Genomic DNA, 17,143 nt, shown 5'->3' on the forward strand with positions numbered 1-17,143 from the left:
GACAGAGATTTAGGAACCAGGTTTTAAATTGTAAGACATTTCCAGGGGCAGATGTGGACTCTGACCACAATCTATTGGTTATGAACTGTAGATTAAAACTGAAGAAACTGCAAAAATGTGGGAATTGAAGGAGATGGGACCTAGATAAACTGACTAAACCAGAGGTTGTACAGAGTTTCAGGGTGAGCATAAGGGAACAACTGACAGGAATGGGGGAAAGAAATACAGTAGAAGAAGAATGGATAGCTTTGAGGGATGAAGTAGTGAAGGCAGCAGAGGATCTAGTAGGCAAAAATCGAGGGCTAGTAGAAATCCTTGGGTAACAGAAGAAATATTGAATTTAATTGATGAAAGGAGAAAATATAAAAATGCAGTAAATGAAGAAGGCAAAAAGGAATACAAACATCTCAAAAATGAGATCAACAGGAAGTGCAAAATGGCTACGCCGGGATGCCTAGAGGACAAATGTAAGGATGTAGAGGCTTATCTCACTAGGGGTAAGATAGATACTGCCTACAGGAAAATTAAAGAGACCTTTGGATTAAAGAGAACCACTTGTATGAATATCAAGAGCTCAGATGGAAACCCAGTTCTAAGCAAAGAAGGGAAAGCAGAAAGGTGGAAGGAGTATATAGAGGGTCTATACAAGGGTAATGTCCTTGAGGACAATATTATGGAAATGGAAGAGGATGTAGATGAAGATGAAATGGGAGATACGATACTGTGTGAAGAGTGTGACAGAGCACTGAAAGACCTAAATCGAAACAAGGCCCTGGGAGTAGACAACATTCCATTAGAACTACTGACAGCCTTGGGAGAGCCAGTCCTGACAAAGCTCTACTGTCTGGTGAGCAAGATGTATGAGACAGTTGAAATACCCTCAGACTTCAAGAAGAATATAATAATTACAATCCCAAAGAAAGCAGGTGTTGACAGATGTGAAAATTACCGAACTATCAGTTTAATAAGTCACAGCTGCAAAATACTAACGTGAATTCTTTACAGACGAATGGAAAAACTGGTAGAAGCAGACCTCGGGGAAGATCAGTTTGGATTCTGTAGAAATTTTGGAACACGTGAGGCAATACTGACCCTATGACTTATCTTAGAAAATAGATTAAAGATAGGCAAACCTACGTTTCTAGCATTTGTAGATTTAGAGAAAGCTTTTGACAAAGTTGACTGGAATACTCTCTTTTAAATTCTGAAGGTGGCAGGGGTAAAATACAGAGAGCGAAAGGCTATATTCAATTTGTACAGAAACCAGATTGCAGTTATAAGAGTTGAAGGGAATGAAAGGGAAGCAGTGGTTAGAAAGGGAGTGAGACAGGGCTGTAGCCTATCCCCAGTATTATTCCATGTGTATATTGAGCAAGCAGCGAAGGAAACAAAAGAAAAATTTGGAGTAGGTATTAAAATCCACGGAGAAGAAATAAAAGCTTTGAGGTTCACCGATGACATTGTAATTCTGTCAGAGACAGCAATGGACTTGGAAGAGCAGTTGAACGGAATGGACAGTGTCTTGAAAGCAGAATGTAAGATGAACATCAACAAAAGCAAAACGAGGATAATGGAATGTAGTCGAATTAAGTCGGGTGATGCTGAGGGAATTAGATTAGGAACTGAGACACTTAAAGTAGTAAAGGAGTTTTGCTATTTGGGGAACAAAATAACTCATGATGGTCGAAGTAGAGAGGATATAAAATGTAGACTGGCAATGGCAAGGAAAGCGTTTCTGAAGAAGAGAAATTTGTTAACATCGAGTATAGATTTAAATGTCAGGAAGTCGTTTCTGAAAGTATTTGTACGGAGTGCATGGAAGTGAAACATGGACGATAAATAGTTTAAACAAGAAGAGAATAGAAGCTTTCGAAATGTGGTGCTACAGAAGAATGCTGAAGATTAGATCGGTAGATCACATAACTAATGAGGAGGTATTGAATAGGATTGGGGAGAAGAGGAGTTTGTGGCACAGCTTGACTAGAAGAAGGGATCGGTTGGTAGGACATGTTCTGAGGCATCAAGGGACCACCAATTTAGTATTGGAGGGCAGCATGGAGGGAAATAATTGTAGAGGGAGACCAAGAGATGAATACACTAAGCAGATTCAGAAGGATGTAGGTTGCAGTAGGTAATGGGATACGAAGAAGCTTGCACAGGATATAGTAGCATGGGGAGCTGAATCAAACTAGTATCAGGACTGAAGACCTCAATAACAACAACAACATCCCCATACACCCCAAATCCTTCCACCACCCCAAGAACTCACTAAAAATGAGTGGCTGGTCATCACTCAATACCACCATGGATGGGAACAACTGAACCACATCCTTCATCAGGGCTTTGATTATCTATTTCATGCCCTGCTATGAGGGATATCATACCCACGACCCTTCCCACTCCTACTAATGTGGTGATCTGTCATCCACGAAAAAACTTAGTTTGTCCTTATGCCACTCCCAATCCCAACTCCTTGTCACAGGGATCGTCGGTAAAGCAGATGCCAGACTGAGATTCATTGGAAGAATCCTAAGGAAATGCAATCCGAAAACAAAGGAAGTAGGTTACAGTACGCTTGTTTGCCCACTGCTTGAATACTGCTCAGCAGTGTGGGATCCGTACCAGATAGGGTTGATAGAAGATATAGAGAAGATCCAACGGAGAGCAGCGCGCTTCGTTACAGGATCATTTAGTAATAGCGAAAGCGTTACGGAGATGATAGATAAACTCCAGTGGAAGACTCTGCAGGAGAGACGCTCAGTAGCTCGGTACGGGCTTTTGTCAAAGTTTCGAGAACATACCTTCACCGAAGAGTCAAGCAGTATACTGCTCCCTTCTACGTATATCTCGCGAAGAGACCATGATGATAAAATCAGAGAGATTAGAGCCCACACAGAGGCATACCGACAATCCTTCTTTCCACGAACAATACGAGACTGGAATAGAAGGGAGAACCGATAGAGGTACTCAAGGTACCCTCCGCCACACACCGTCAGGTGGCTTGCGGAGTATGGATGTAGATGTAGATGTAGATGTAGATTGTGAAAGACGCAGGTGCAAGAACTGCCAAATCCACTTACCCAGAACTTCCAAATCCAGTTCTTTCACAGGCCTATCTTACCCCATCAGAGGCTGGGCCTCCTACGAAAGCAGCCATGTTGTGTACCAACTCTGTTGTAAACATGCTCAGCCTTTTATTTTGGTATGGCTACCAACCATCTACTCACCAGGATGAATGGCCACCACCAAACTGTAGCTAAGAGGACAGTGAACCATTCTGTTGCACAACATGTATCTGAGCATAAATTATGCTTCACAACCTGGCCATCTGGAACCACCCGTCCACCACCAGCTTTTCTGAACTACACATATGGGAGTTATAACACATTTTCCGCTCCCAAAATCATCCTAGCCTCAACCCACAGTTACCTACTGTCTGTACATCGTTCACCCAACAGTTTCTGCCCCCCTCCCCCTCTGTCCAATCATCCCCTCCCAACTCACATCCCCTCATCCTCATTGTGCACTGTTCTCTGCCAGTGCACCCACCAATGTTTCCCCCTTCTCTGCTCTTTAATTCCACCCCCAACCCCCTCCTCTTTCCCTACCGTAACCCAACACTGCAGTAGTCTTGTCTGCCACCTCTAGTCCCTGCATGTTCTGCCAGGTAGAGCACTGCTTCCTCTTCCCCCACATGTATCCTGGTATCCCTGCTCTGTGTCGTGTGTATGTGTGTGTGTGTGTGTGTGTGTGTGTGTGTGTGTGTTTAGTAAGGCTTTGGCTAAAAGCTTAATGTGTAACAGTCTTTTCGTAGTACCTGTCTGCAGCCCAAAGTGTCATCTCTTTGGCGAAAAGAAATCTGTCCTTTCTGTAATTGTTGATATTCCAACATGGACTTTCCATTGTTTAACTTAAAAGGATGTGATTTACACAGTAAAATGCCTTTTACAGACAGAATAGCAAGACTATATTAAAATATACAACAAATATTCTCTGGGATTTTTCTTAAGTCTATATGTTAAAACATATTCACATTTTGATGAGAACCTAGAAAGCTTGTATAAAGGGCTATAGAAACTGATAAATAGCAGAAAATCCCATTACACCATGACAATGGTGAATTTTAATGCAAAAGTGGGACAAATGTACGTAAGAAGAAGCTGCCAGGTACATAGTCACGTTTACCCTCAACACATTCCTCACGAGTAACATAAATAAAAAAAAATGAATTTGAGAAAGACCAAATTAAACTAAAAGTGAAATTGACTCTATCTTATTAAACAACAGAGACATTGTACAGGATCTGATGATCACAAACCGCTTCCCAACCTCCAGTAATCATACACTAGTTGGAGGCATAGCAAATATACGTGCATAGCTGGAAAGAAAGAATCTCATCAACCTGGAAATTAGAAGTGCAAATTATGAGGATTAAATTAAAACATGGGAGTATACCTGAATAAATTAAGCAAAAAGTTCAGCATCTTGGAAAATGAATACATGGATGGAGGAGTAATGGATAATTACTGACAAATATGGAAAAAAAAAGAACAACATCAACATGAAGATGGAAGTTACAAGTGAACAACAATGAGAACATAACAGATTATGTCGAATTAAACAAAACTAATAGTGTTCACAAGTGAATCTAAGAAGATACATTGGAAAATTGGGTGAAAAAAAGAACAGTAAAATAATAGTAAAATGATGAATCTCAAAGAAAACTGTACATGTATTACTTTTAATGTTCATTAGATGCAGAAAATGATGGACACTTAATAATGACATTCTGACTGAGATGTATAACACCGTTAGATGTGAAGAAAGGGAAGTACTGGAACATGGTGCTTTTTGAATAGCCATGATTATAGCTAGAGGAAAACTTTATACAAAAAGGGAACTAACAAGGTAGTTTCACAAAGTCTATGGAGCGAGGCAATTCCTCGAAACTAGAACATTTCTGTAATTGTTTCGCTTGGTGAGAAATTTAACAATGGAAACTCCAGGTACGAATATCAGCAATGTACGAAAAGACAGATTGTTTCTTACCATAAAGAAGATGCGTTAAGTTGCAGACAGACATAATTAAAAGACACTTACGTGAAGAATGAGATGCTGGAGTTGGCGGTCAAGTGTGCATGAGATATGCTTGCTTGTGTGTATGAACGATGAGTGTCTCTCTTTTACTTACGAAGGCAGTGGCCGAAAGCTTTATGTAATTGTCTTTTAATTGTGCCTGTCTGCAACTTAACGTGTCTTCTTTATGGTAAGGAGCAATCTGGCTTTTCCTACATTCTTGACAAAAAATTAAAGAGACAAGGCTACAGACCTGTCGACACCCCCTGCATAATGAACAAAATATACACTAATATTATCACTGACCACATAAAAAACATTAGATTTTTAAATAAGTAAAGGAAAGAGCAGGCTTTAGAGGAAGATGTAGTACAATGGATCATTTGCAAGTCTTGAATGAAATTATAGAAAGGAGCATTGAGTATGAATTACCACTCTGCCTGGGATTTGCGGATTTTTGGAAAGTTTATGACTCAGTTTCAACAAAAACAACGGTTTAGACAAGGATATATTATAATGGACCATTTGAAAGTTGTGAATGAAATTACGGAAAGGAGCAATGAGTATCAATTACCACTGTGCCTTGGATATTTAGATTTTTAGAAAGTTTTTGACTCAGTTTCAACAAAATCTATACTTATTGATTCAACCTATTCATCAAAGTAGTGGGAAATTCAAAACGGAAACAACAGCCACACAAGGAGATTCCATATCACCTAAACTATTCACAGGAGCCTAGAGGAAGCACCCATATCCCTAAATAAAGGAGGAGCATTAGTTAGTGGAACATATACCTGAGCCATCATTGTTTTTTGTGAAGGCATTCTACTGTTTCCCTCCAATGCAGGTAAATTTCAATAACAATTGCCAGAACTTATCTTCTGAAATAGACAACACACACACATTCACACAACTGCAGCTCACACACACATAACCACTGTCTCTGGCTGCCGAGGCCAGAGTTAGGTATTTCATAGTCCTTTTGTTGTGCCTGTCTGGGACTCTCTATCTCTGTTATATGCTGAGTAGCAATCTATACCTTTCACAATATTGTCAAAAAGGATGTATCCAGTGGACCTGTATGTGAAGCACTGTGCCTTGCACAGAAACCTATGCATCTCCTTGCCCTCCTTGACATCTTGTGAAGCACCTGAGTAGTTATACTTCGTCAACACTTTTGTGCAATTCTTCACTAGTCTTGTACTGTCATTGAGCCACATGAGACATAAGAATTCCTCATAATGAGTTGTCTGGCATGGTAAGAACTGGGCTTTGCAGTGGCCATTTCAATGGGGCTGGAAATGTTTCTGAATCACACCCAATGCAGCAGCTTTGGAATTGTTTTCAAGGAACTCCAGCACATGAATGGCGAAGTGGGTGGAGTGCTCTTCGCACACGTTCCATGATTCCATTGGCTTTGAGATGAGATATTAAACATGTTTGCAATATGTGATTTACATCCACTTGAAAAAATTATGGCCCAAACAGATATTGTGATAACATTTCAGCCCATATAGTAACATGAAACAGGTTTTTTTCCAACTCTTGGAATTAATGGGGATTTCTTTAGACCACATTTCTCCTGTGTGAACTGTGACATATTACATATTTATTAGAAGATAAACCTCTTAACTGAGATATAGTATTTGGAAATTGTGCTAACATGGAAAGCTGCAACTTGCTGTTCCACGATGTTGCCAGATTAGTTCACAAATATTGTCTAAATCATTTTATTTCCAATTTTTTAAATGTTGTCATGTGTTGTTGACTGTGGTACCTAATGTTCAGCTGAGCTTTTGTGAATGGATTACGCTCATGAAAACTAAGTGTTACAGGACATACACTCATCAGACGTATTTGGTTCCTTATCCCCTGCCCAAGCACTGCATGGCAGCTTAAGAAGTATGTATATGGATGCATGGATTGTCTCCTACAGTTTGTCACAACTGCACAATGGTGCATTTTAAATAAATTCATTGCAAATCATGTTCTCCAGAGAAACAACCATCATTTCACAACACATAAGCTGCAATAAAATATGCTACATTCAGTTTGCTATAGATAATTCTGTTCATGTTGACAGTCAGCTATCACACAATACAGTAGTTGCACATCTAGCAAAGTAACATACACTAGATTTCAAGGACTGATGACAAATGGAAAGCTCCTTAGGAAGACACAGTCATGAGACCCAGTAGAAGGTGAATGCAGCTACCACGATTCATACACTAACATCACAGTAAATCTATTTGCTTATTAGGTATGAGATTGACAACACTAAATTGTTTAAAAGAACTAGCAGTATCCATTCAGTGAATGCATGACACAAGAATACCCTTCATGTTGTGAGCACATCCTTAATTAAAGTGCATCATCATACATACATTTTCAGTAGACTTTCGCAATAGTTGAAGATTATTAGCTACAAACTGCAGGTTTACAAACCCAAAACAAAGACTTTTCTTCTTGCAAACTCTTTCTGTACCTGCATGGGTATGTAAGGTCTGTCCACTTAACTGTGCTAAAGAAATGTTATTCATGGAAATAATATTCACCTATGAACAGTTTAGGAAAACTTGATTGTGGTATTATAGCTGCAAATCATTAAAATGAATTGAAAAGTGCAAAAAACTATTGTTGCAAATTGACTGCTTGCCAGGCAATCTGACTTAAGTTTTGCATGGATTTTCAAATCCACGTTAGTCCTGGAATAGTTCCTAACAGCTCTTACGGCTGATACCCTCGCCTTTCCTTGTCCATTATTTAGAATTGTAAAATGAAGTAAATTCTTATGTTATGTGTTATTAGTACTATGATTTTTATTTTTATTCTTTAATTCCACAGTTCAAAATTTTACTGTATTTTTTTAAAATAAATTCTGGGCACATTATGGTATATATTCTATGAGCTTGTACCATTAATACACAGGTTGAACTGAATAAAAATACACTAACACATAATGTCATTTACATAATCATAACTAAATTTCTGCATTATTAATTTTGTCGTGTTGTTTGTAGTCAGATAATTTTCCTAGGCTCATCATACAGGATTGATCAAGATTGTCGAAGCAGAGTTTTGTTATTCTTCAATATTGTTGGATTGCTTTCATTTCCATTCATGAGTAGGCAGTTCACAACGAATAATTTGTATCTATTGCTACTGATTTGCATTAAAACCTTGAATTAACATAACATCTCATTGTGTTTGTCTGCTGTAAATGGAGAATGGCACAATTAATTCATGGAGTAACAGTGACAAAACAAGTGAACTTAAACAATGAAGCTCAAGCATCAGACAAGCAACACAACATCAACAACAACAACAACAACAACAAAAAAGGTGTAGGCACCTCTGCCCACCCCCACTTCCATGCACCCATAGATGGGGAGAGGGGGTGAGGGGTTACACACCTCAGCATGCACATGCAGTAGAGCTAGTTAACAACTGATTACAGAATAAGTGCAACAACTACTATTTTCTCTTATATCACTGTCTTTCTACCCTTGTTTTCAGAAGTAAGTGTGCACCTATACTTAGCTCCTATTTTGCTTGTAGTTCTGAGCTTAAGGTCAAATATTTGTATTTTCTTTCCACTCTTGATAACAGTTTTCTTAGTGTTCCCGACAGCGTCCACAATTTCATTGCAAAAATGAACCAAAATTGTTATGATACGAGGATGTTAATGCAGGATATGTTGCATGTGAAGTTGTTCTTATGAGAAATCACAAAGGTGACCATTATATATGGATTGTAATATAGCTTGGAGTAGGAAAGCCTGTGTGCATGTGTGTGTATGCGTGCGTGCATGACGCAGTACACGCTCAGTTTGGGGAAGGAAATTGGTGGTGTGCTTTTCAAAGGGACCAACCTGGCATTTGCCTTAAATGGTTTAGCAAAAATGTGGTAAATGCCAATCTCAGTGGCTGGACGTGGATTTGAACCACCATCCTCCCTAATGCATGTCTATTGTGCACCTTGCTTGTTTATAGGGTTTGCTGAATTAAATTGCTCCCAAGGTCCTTGTGTCACAAGTGGTGAATATTATGAAAAAATTTGATTATTTTCCATGCTGATGTAGTTATTTGCTTCCCACAAGAGCCACTGCTTAAGTTCCACAATGAATTCTGTTGTGTAGCAAAATGACCATAGACATTTGGTTAGGCAAACAAAATGACAAGATTATAATGCCACATGTATTCTATTGGTAGCATGCCACAACACCCCCACCTCCCACTCTAGTAGATTCTGCAGTTTTTACAGTGTACTTCATATACAGTTTAGAAGGAACTACTTCCAATGCAAGTCATTTGAAAAATAATGATTTTAGTTCCACAATGTTGCTGATAAAAGTACTATTGATCTGAAAGATATTTAAGTTCTCTGTTTTGTTTGTGTGCCTATCAATAACTCAGCACCTCCATTATTTGGTGAGTTCTACCTTCACTCCTTAAATTATTTATATTCTACCAAGGCCTTTCCATTACCATGTATGTAAGAAGTGTGGTAGTCTTCAGCTTTAAGGATTAGCAATTCATTCTGAATGTGGAAGGTGATACTGACAGTAACTAATGTCACCTGATGACAGAATAAGACAGTATACGAAGTGGGACAAGAAGGTAATGAGACTGATGTGAAAAAAAAAATGTTGCTTACCATTTTAGTCAAGTTTAGTGTTGTCTCCTTCAAAGGAGTTCCCTTCTGATTGCACACACTTTTTCCAGCACTTCTGCCATTGATGGTAACATTTCTGGAACTCATCTTCTGTAATATCCTCCAAGACCCTCATCACAGCTTTTTGGACATCTTGTGTTGTTTAAAAATGGTGTCCCTTGACTGCCGTTTTGACTCTTGGAAATTGAAAAGAGTCACATGGAGCGATATCTGGTGAATAAGGTGGCTGTGGTAGTACTGAAATTTGTTTTGAGATTAAAAATTGTATGGGATGCAGAATCCAAGTATCAGCAATGTTGGCATGGACACGAAGAACTCTTTTACGAAGTCTTTCTAAATTTTCTTTGTAGTAATATTGGTTAACTGTTTGTCCAGGAGGCACCCACTCCGATTGATGTTCAGTTCTTCTGCAATCATTTTCACGGATAATCTTTGACCAGATCATACGAGTTCACGTACCATGGCCAAGTTGACATCCATCCGTGAGGTTGATGGTCTTCATCTTCAACATTCATTCTGCCTTCACTAAACATTTTTGCCAAAGAAAAACTTGACCTCTTGACATAACCTCCTCTCCAAAAGCCTCCTGAAGCTTACCGTAAGTTGTCGTCATGTTTTCACCCAATTCAATGCAAAAAGAAATGGCATACCGTTGCGCAATATTATGCGGTTCCATTTCCATGATGAGAGAGACAAACACGTGTTAACTTATTAGCACAACTCACGACTGAGCAGTTGCATCGATGTGCCGCTTGGACCAGAAGCAGCTTATAGACCAAGGTCAAAGATATTGTGCCTACACAAGCCTGCAGGGTTGACACATCTTGCAAAGAAAATATCAGTCTCATTACTTTATTGTTGCACCTTGTATAGGAAAGACCATTGCAGAAGCCAGCAGCTTAGTCATCCTGAAATTTAGTCAACCAGCATACATGTTTGAAACACCGATTTTATAGTTGTTTTAGTGTTTCATAATGCCATGGGCTAACACTTCAAAGGATTTTATCCAAATTGACCCTGGCAGTGAAATCCTGCATGCTCTTCTCTACTGGTTTATATGGCATGTAACTATGTGTCAAACTGTGACAAAAGTTTACAGAGGTTATATATGTTATATTAAATCTCATAAACTCTAACAAAAATCTTCCTCAATTGAAGGTAAGACTGACTGACCCCACTTTCTTTTTAAAACTGTTTGAAAGCTTTGGTTTCTATTGAGAAAATGACTTATAACCCAATGATTTTTTAAAATTCTGTCAACAGAGGATAACTGTGTATTTGGCAACTTACCTAGTGGCCAGTTATTTTTCTATGAAATGCAGAATTCTTTCAGAAAGTGTTCCACTAATCATTTTGAACAAAGGATTTTTCTTGGTATTCTTTCCCTCTCTGTCGTTTAACACCATAAGAGACTATGTCAAGTAATAGAAGGCGTTTCTCGAAGCCATTTTCGCAGCCCAAAAGCACTGCATTCCTTCTGTGGCCACCTGTATTCTCTCCTCTGTTCAGTTGCTGTTTTGCTCTTGCTCATCGTGGGAGCCCTTAAAGTTGTTGGTCAGTGATCTGTACTTTGATACATTAGAAATGTCCTGATACAGCCTATTGCTCTACAGGTCCTTCGAAACTTTCTTGGAAGGACTTCACGAGCATTTGTTGGTATATATAAAGTTCTACTCATTTTTGGGAAAGAAATCTCCTGATACATGACAAAAGAGACAGTAATTATCACCAAGGTGTTGTCAGATTTTTTAAGTAGAGAAAGAACTGTGGTAATCTTTAATCTATTGTAGAACACCAACCTGTATGCATCCATATGAACAGTATATAAAAGTGGTTGTAATAGGTTTGCTATTTTTTAAACATAATTTAATAGGCCATACAAATATATCAACATTTAACATTTTAGCTATGTAATAGGTAATACAAATTCAATGACAGAAACTTACGGCACTTGAAATATATACATTTTATCTTGGGATTTCTTGTAGGCCAACACAAAGCTGCAGCTAGCCACAAATTTAAGTCCATTTCTTCTGGACTCCACTGACAATTTACAATGACACTCTGGAACATGGGTCCCTTGAAAAATGGATATAAGGAAGAGTCTGAGGAATAGAATTAGGTTTGAGTCCCCAATTTGCCACAGACATTTGACAAGCTGAATACTCTGCTTAACATAGACATTTGATTCCTTCAGTTATTATTTTCACTAACACTCCCTTTTCTAACCATGCATATTTTATAATCTTTCATGAGGACTGTAATAAATTTTCAGATTTCTGTGGCTGCCATCACTTTCCTGGACTGCACATTTCTCTCCAGACATGAGCCAAATATACCTGGGCTAAGTTTGATTGCCATCATGCTATTTACAGTCTTAAATGCTTTTTAGAATTACATACAAACAGTGAGGAACCTAAGGTGGGAGGTTGCCCAGGAATATATCCTTGACCTCTCCAATTTCCTATCTTGTCATTTAGACGACTGATTAAAACATGTGCGGGTTTCACACCTTATGGAATTCTCAGAGCCAGAGGTCATGCAAAAGTTCTGCAAATCCATCCACTGACTTAAGTGTTGCAATGTATCTAGCTTAATGTAATCCAACAGATAAAAAACCTACTCACCAAGTGGTGGAAGAAGAACATACATATAAAAAATTTGGTGTATGCAAGCATTTGGAGCCAGGGGCTCTTTCTTCTGGCAGAAGGGTTGAAGGGAAAGGAAGAGGGGCAAAGGAAAAGGACTGGTGAGGTTCAGGAAAAGGTGTGGACTTCGGAAAAGTCACCCAGAACCCTGGGTCAGGGGAGACTTACCACATGGGATGAGGAGGAAGAGAGTTTTCTTCTCATTCTGTCTGGTAAGTCTCCCCCGACCTGGGGTTCTGTGTGACTTTTCTGAACTCCACCACTTTTTCTTCACCCCCCTTCCTTCCCCTTCAACCCTTATGCCAGGAGGAGGAGACACTGGCTCTGAAAGCTCGCATACACCATATCTTTTATATGCGTGGTTTCCTGCCGCATTGGTGAGTAGAATTTTTATCTATCCAATTAATTATAATTTCAAAAATTTATTATTTTCATTGACTTACCTGGTCTGTGTTATAAAGTTAATTTCAGTCACACTTTCAAATCTGTTGATGTATTTTTTATGTTCGATTATTCCAATTTTTTTATCTTTTAGAACGGCTATTTCTTCCCCTCTCTTATCATTACACACTGGTTCCCTCCTGCCTCACATCTGCCAGCACACTGTCCCAGGACACAAACTTTACTCATCCTGCATCCACACCCTGTAGCCACAAGATCTCCATCCTCTTTCTGTCACTGTCTCACAGTCTACTCCTTCACATCATTATCATCTTCTGCTGCATGAACTTCAGCATAACATTCGTATCCGTCATATTCTTATCCTGTGCTCCTGCTGCCTCACACATTCCTATCCCTCACACCTTCTGTCTCCCTCCTAGCAGTCACTCGCTGTTCCCCAATCCTCCCTCCCTCTTCCCACCTCCTTGTGCCACTCATCCATTCTATCTGACACAATCCCGTACCCCAGTCAAGATGGTGTACTCGGCTAGGAAAATGTAGCTGTAGAGGTGTGTGTGTGTGTGTGTGTGTGTGTGTGTGTGTGTGTGTGTGTGTGTGTGTAGTTATCAGTCTTATTTATGTACCTGTTTACTCCTAAATTATATAGAAACATATAAAAAGTAGACAAAAATCTTTGCGTTCCAGACTGGTAGTTCCTTCCTCATAGGGAAAGTTGGCTGCATTGAGAAAGATTAGAAAGGAGAAGCAGGTCACTCAGACAACAGGCTGAGGGGATCCCAACTCATGTGAACAGAATTGAGTTCTGAAAGACCGGCCCTCCTTTCTAACTTTCCTCAGCCTTCCTCTGTTTCCTCCCAGCATGGTATTTATGTATTATAACATCCTTACTTTTGGCTTATAAAAAGGGAACCAGTGTGTAATGATAAGAGAGGGGAAGAAATAGCCATTCTAAAAGATAAAAAAATTGGAATAATAGAACATAAAAAATACATCAACAGATTTGAAAGTCTCAGGCCTGGAGGATTGTGGGAATGAAGGATGTGTTGCAAAGACAACTCCCATCTCTGTAGTTCATAGACTCTGGTGTTATAGTATTGAGGGAAAGAGTCCAGTTGGCACAGGTTGTAATGCAGCCATTGGAATAGATTATGATGATGATGATGATGATTGGTTTGTGGGACACTCAACAACGTGGTCATCAGCGCCCGTACAAAGTCCCAATTTTTACACAGTCCATTTTCTTTTCACAATCCAAACTAGTCACTCTCACAAATGATGATGATGATGATGATGATGATGATGACGACGAAATGATGAGGACAACACAAACACCCAGTCCCCACGCAGGGAAAAGCCCTAAGCCAGCTGGAAATTGAACCCGGGAATCTGTGATCCAGAGGCAGCAACGCTAGCCCCTAGACCATGAGCTGCAGACATTGCAGTGTGCTCTGTCACTAGATGGTCTTGACCACAGTTTGGTGAAATACATTAATGTCTGTGGACAGCTGGTTGGTGGGTGGTTTTTTATCAGTCTTCGACTGGTTTATGCGGCCAACTAGGAATTCCTTGCCAGTACGAACTTTTTCATCTCAATAGTATAACTTGCAATCTACATCCTCAATTATTTGCTGGCTGTATTCAAATCTCTGTCTTCCACTACAGTTTTTTCACTCTACAGCTTCCTATAGTACATGGAAGTTATTTCTTGTCAATGATTTCCACATATTCCTTTCCTCTCTGATTTTGTGCAGGACCTCCTCACACCATACCTTATCAGTCCATGTAATTTTCAACATTTTTCTCTAGCACCATATCTCAAATGATTTGATTCTCTTCTGTTCCTGTATTCCCACTGTCCACATTTCACTACCATACAATGCTGTGCTCCAAAAGTAAATTCTCAGAAATTTCTTCCTCAAATTACGGCCTATACTGGATACTAGTAGACTTCACTTGGCCAGGAATGCCCTTTTTGCCAGTGCTAGTCTGCTTTTCATGCCCTCCGTGCTCTATCCATCATTGATTATTCTGCTGCCTAGGTAGCAGAATTCCTTAACTTCGTCCACTTGGTGGTTCCCAATTACAATTTTACATTTCTTGCTGTTCTCATTTCCATTATTTCTTATTACTTTTATCTTTCTTCGATTTACTCTCAGTCCATATTCTGTACTCATTAGACTTTTCATTCCATTCAACAGATCCTGTAATTCTTCTTCACTTTCACTCAAGATAGCAATTCTCATCCGTGAATTTTATTACTCATATCCTTTCACACTGAATTTTAATCCCACTCTTGAGCCTTTCTTTTTATTTCCATCACTGCTTCTTCGACACATAGATTGAACAGTAGGGGCAAAAGACTACATCTCTATTGTACACAATTTTTAATCTGAGCACTTTGTTTTTGGTCTCCAACTCTTATTGTCCCCTCTTGGTTCTTGTATATTACCCCTGTGGCCACCCTCCATCAATCTGCTGTCATCAACTTCTCTGACGTACGATATTTATGTTGTTATCTACTGTATACGCCTCACTATTCGTTATATCTGTACCTCAGATGGAGCAGCCACAAACATCTTCACTGTAACAGTGACTGAATTTTGGGTTTTCATGATAATTAATGTTAAGTTTTTGCTCAGTCAATCACCCTTCATTTGTTGCTGCGTTAACAAAGACACGATAGTTAATATCTTTGGAAGTTACTTATTAATTACTAATACACACATAACTATGGAAATCACTTTAGTTTTTTATTAACAACATTCAATAATAATTAAATGATCGTGGATGATTGCATTTCGTATAGAGGGAAAAGGAGGGTTGATCCTACAGTTGCTCTCAGCAATTATGACAACTAAAATGACTGGAATTTTTATTGTTCATCACTCAAAGATATTATAGCAAGGACTATGATCCTTTACTATACCTTTACTATACTACAGTAAATTTTCTTGCAATTCAGCAAAATGCCCTGATCCCTTCCATAGTATATCACACAGAAATGCCCGCTATATCACACGCCGCAGCTACACAGACTTATTCAGCACAGACACGAGAACTAACAATACCCGTGCATGGTTTATACAGCAGAATTTAGAAACAAAAGTAGCCATGTTAAACTGTCTTTGATTTCACTGAACCACTACTTTGCTGCGGGCATTATTCTGATGAGAGATTATACATTGATAATTTTAATTAAAACTTTTTTGATGCTATTAATTATTATCAATATTATTGATCACCTCTCCCCTATATGAAAATAAGCCTGATAATACTGTAATTAATTAAAAGAATGGTTATATCCCACTTTTCCTGCATCTAATCTAATTTTCTCAGAATTTTGAACACCTTACACCATTTTACATTGCCAAATGCTTTCTCCACGTCGACAACTCCTATGAGCATGTCATGATTTTGTCTCGATGGTTGGTGGCTATGGCTACATTACATGCTGCACAGAAATTGAACCAGAGATGGTGTATGATGACTGCTTTCAAAGGAGGCCCTGCCTCTGATGGGTTAGGATAGGCCTGTGACAGGAATGAAGTAGGATGTCCTGGGTCATTGTACATAACAGGTATTGTGCAATATTGTGCCTTGATCTTGCAGAAAATAAGGCACACTGAGCAACGGGATGGAAGTGGGTGTGGCATAAGAAGGGACCAGGATATTACATAGATCATGTGGGCAGTGGAATATTACTTTGGGAAGGACTGTGGTAGGATGTTCTTTATTTCCAGGAATGATGATAATTAATTGAAGCCCTGGTGGAGGATATGGTTCAGTTGTTCCAGTACGGTTCAGTTAGTCTAGTTCAGAATAATATTGGGTGATGCAGGAGGGGCTCCCTTGTATCTGGTTATTGGGGGTAGTGGGAAGATTAGGGACGCATTAGGATTTGGCGCCACCGTCAGGTGGCTTGCGGAGTGTGGATGAAAAAAAAAAAAATAAATAAAAAAAATCTGTCTGTGGGTTGGGTTTGTGGGGTGGGGAGAGCTTACTGGGCCAGAGAATTCGTGTGGAGTAACAGTATGAGAGTAACTTTTCAGTATGGAAGCGGTAACAGTTGCCAAACTACATATATTGTTGATGGTTAGTGAGCTCGATATATGGAAAGAAATTTCGATGAAATCAAGTGTGAGTCGATGGGATTGAAGAGTACTAGGTGCAGCAAATGGGAAAGGTGTCAAGGTTATGGAGGAACGAGGATAAGGTGTATTGGCCCTGGTTCCAGATCATGAAGATATCATCAGTGAACCTGAGCAAGACAAGGTGTTTGGGGTGGCTAGAAAGGTTTCCTCTACATGGCCTAAAAACAGGTTGGCGATTGGGGGCGGGGGGGG

At 39.3% G+C, this 17,143-nt stretch overlaps 1 protein-coding gene across 3 annotated transcripts in view; it reads right to left on the reverse strand.

The window, feature by feature from the left end:
* Positions 1-17,143, reverse strand: part of LOC126092615 (reticulon-4-interacting protein 1 homolog, mitochondrial-like) — a 152,002-nt gene that overhangs the window by 20,205 nt on the left and 114,654 nt on the right. Inside the window, exon 9 of one of the 3 annotated variants that reach the window (XM_049908328.1) lies at positions 8,031-8,290. The exons of the other annotated variants lie outside the window; for them this stretch is intronic. Within the exon in view, the coding sequence (XP_049764285.1) occupies positions 8,275-8,290 (16 nt within the window). The 3' untranslated portion in view covers positions 8,031-8,274. Of the gene's footprint in view, positions 1-8,030; positions 8,291-17,143 lie in introns of those variants that run through there. 3 annotated transcript variants of the gene reach the window in all.

This window comes from Schistocerca cancellata, chromosome 7, assembly GCF_023864275.1.
Source record: "Schistocerca cancellata isolate TAMUIC-IGC-003103 chromosome 7, iqSchCanc2.1, whole genome shotgun sequence".
In the NCBI taxonomy this organism is placed as follows: Eukaryota; Metazoa; Arthropoda; class Insecta; order Orthoptera; family Acrididae; genus Schistocerca; species Schistocerca cancellata.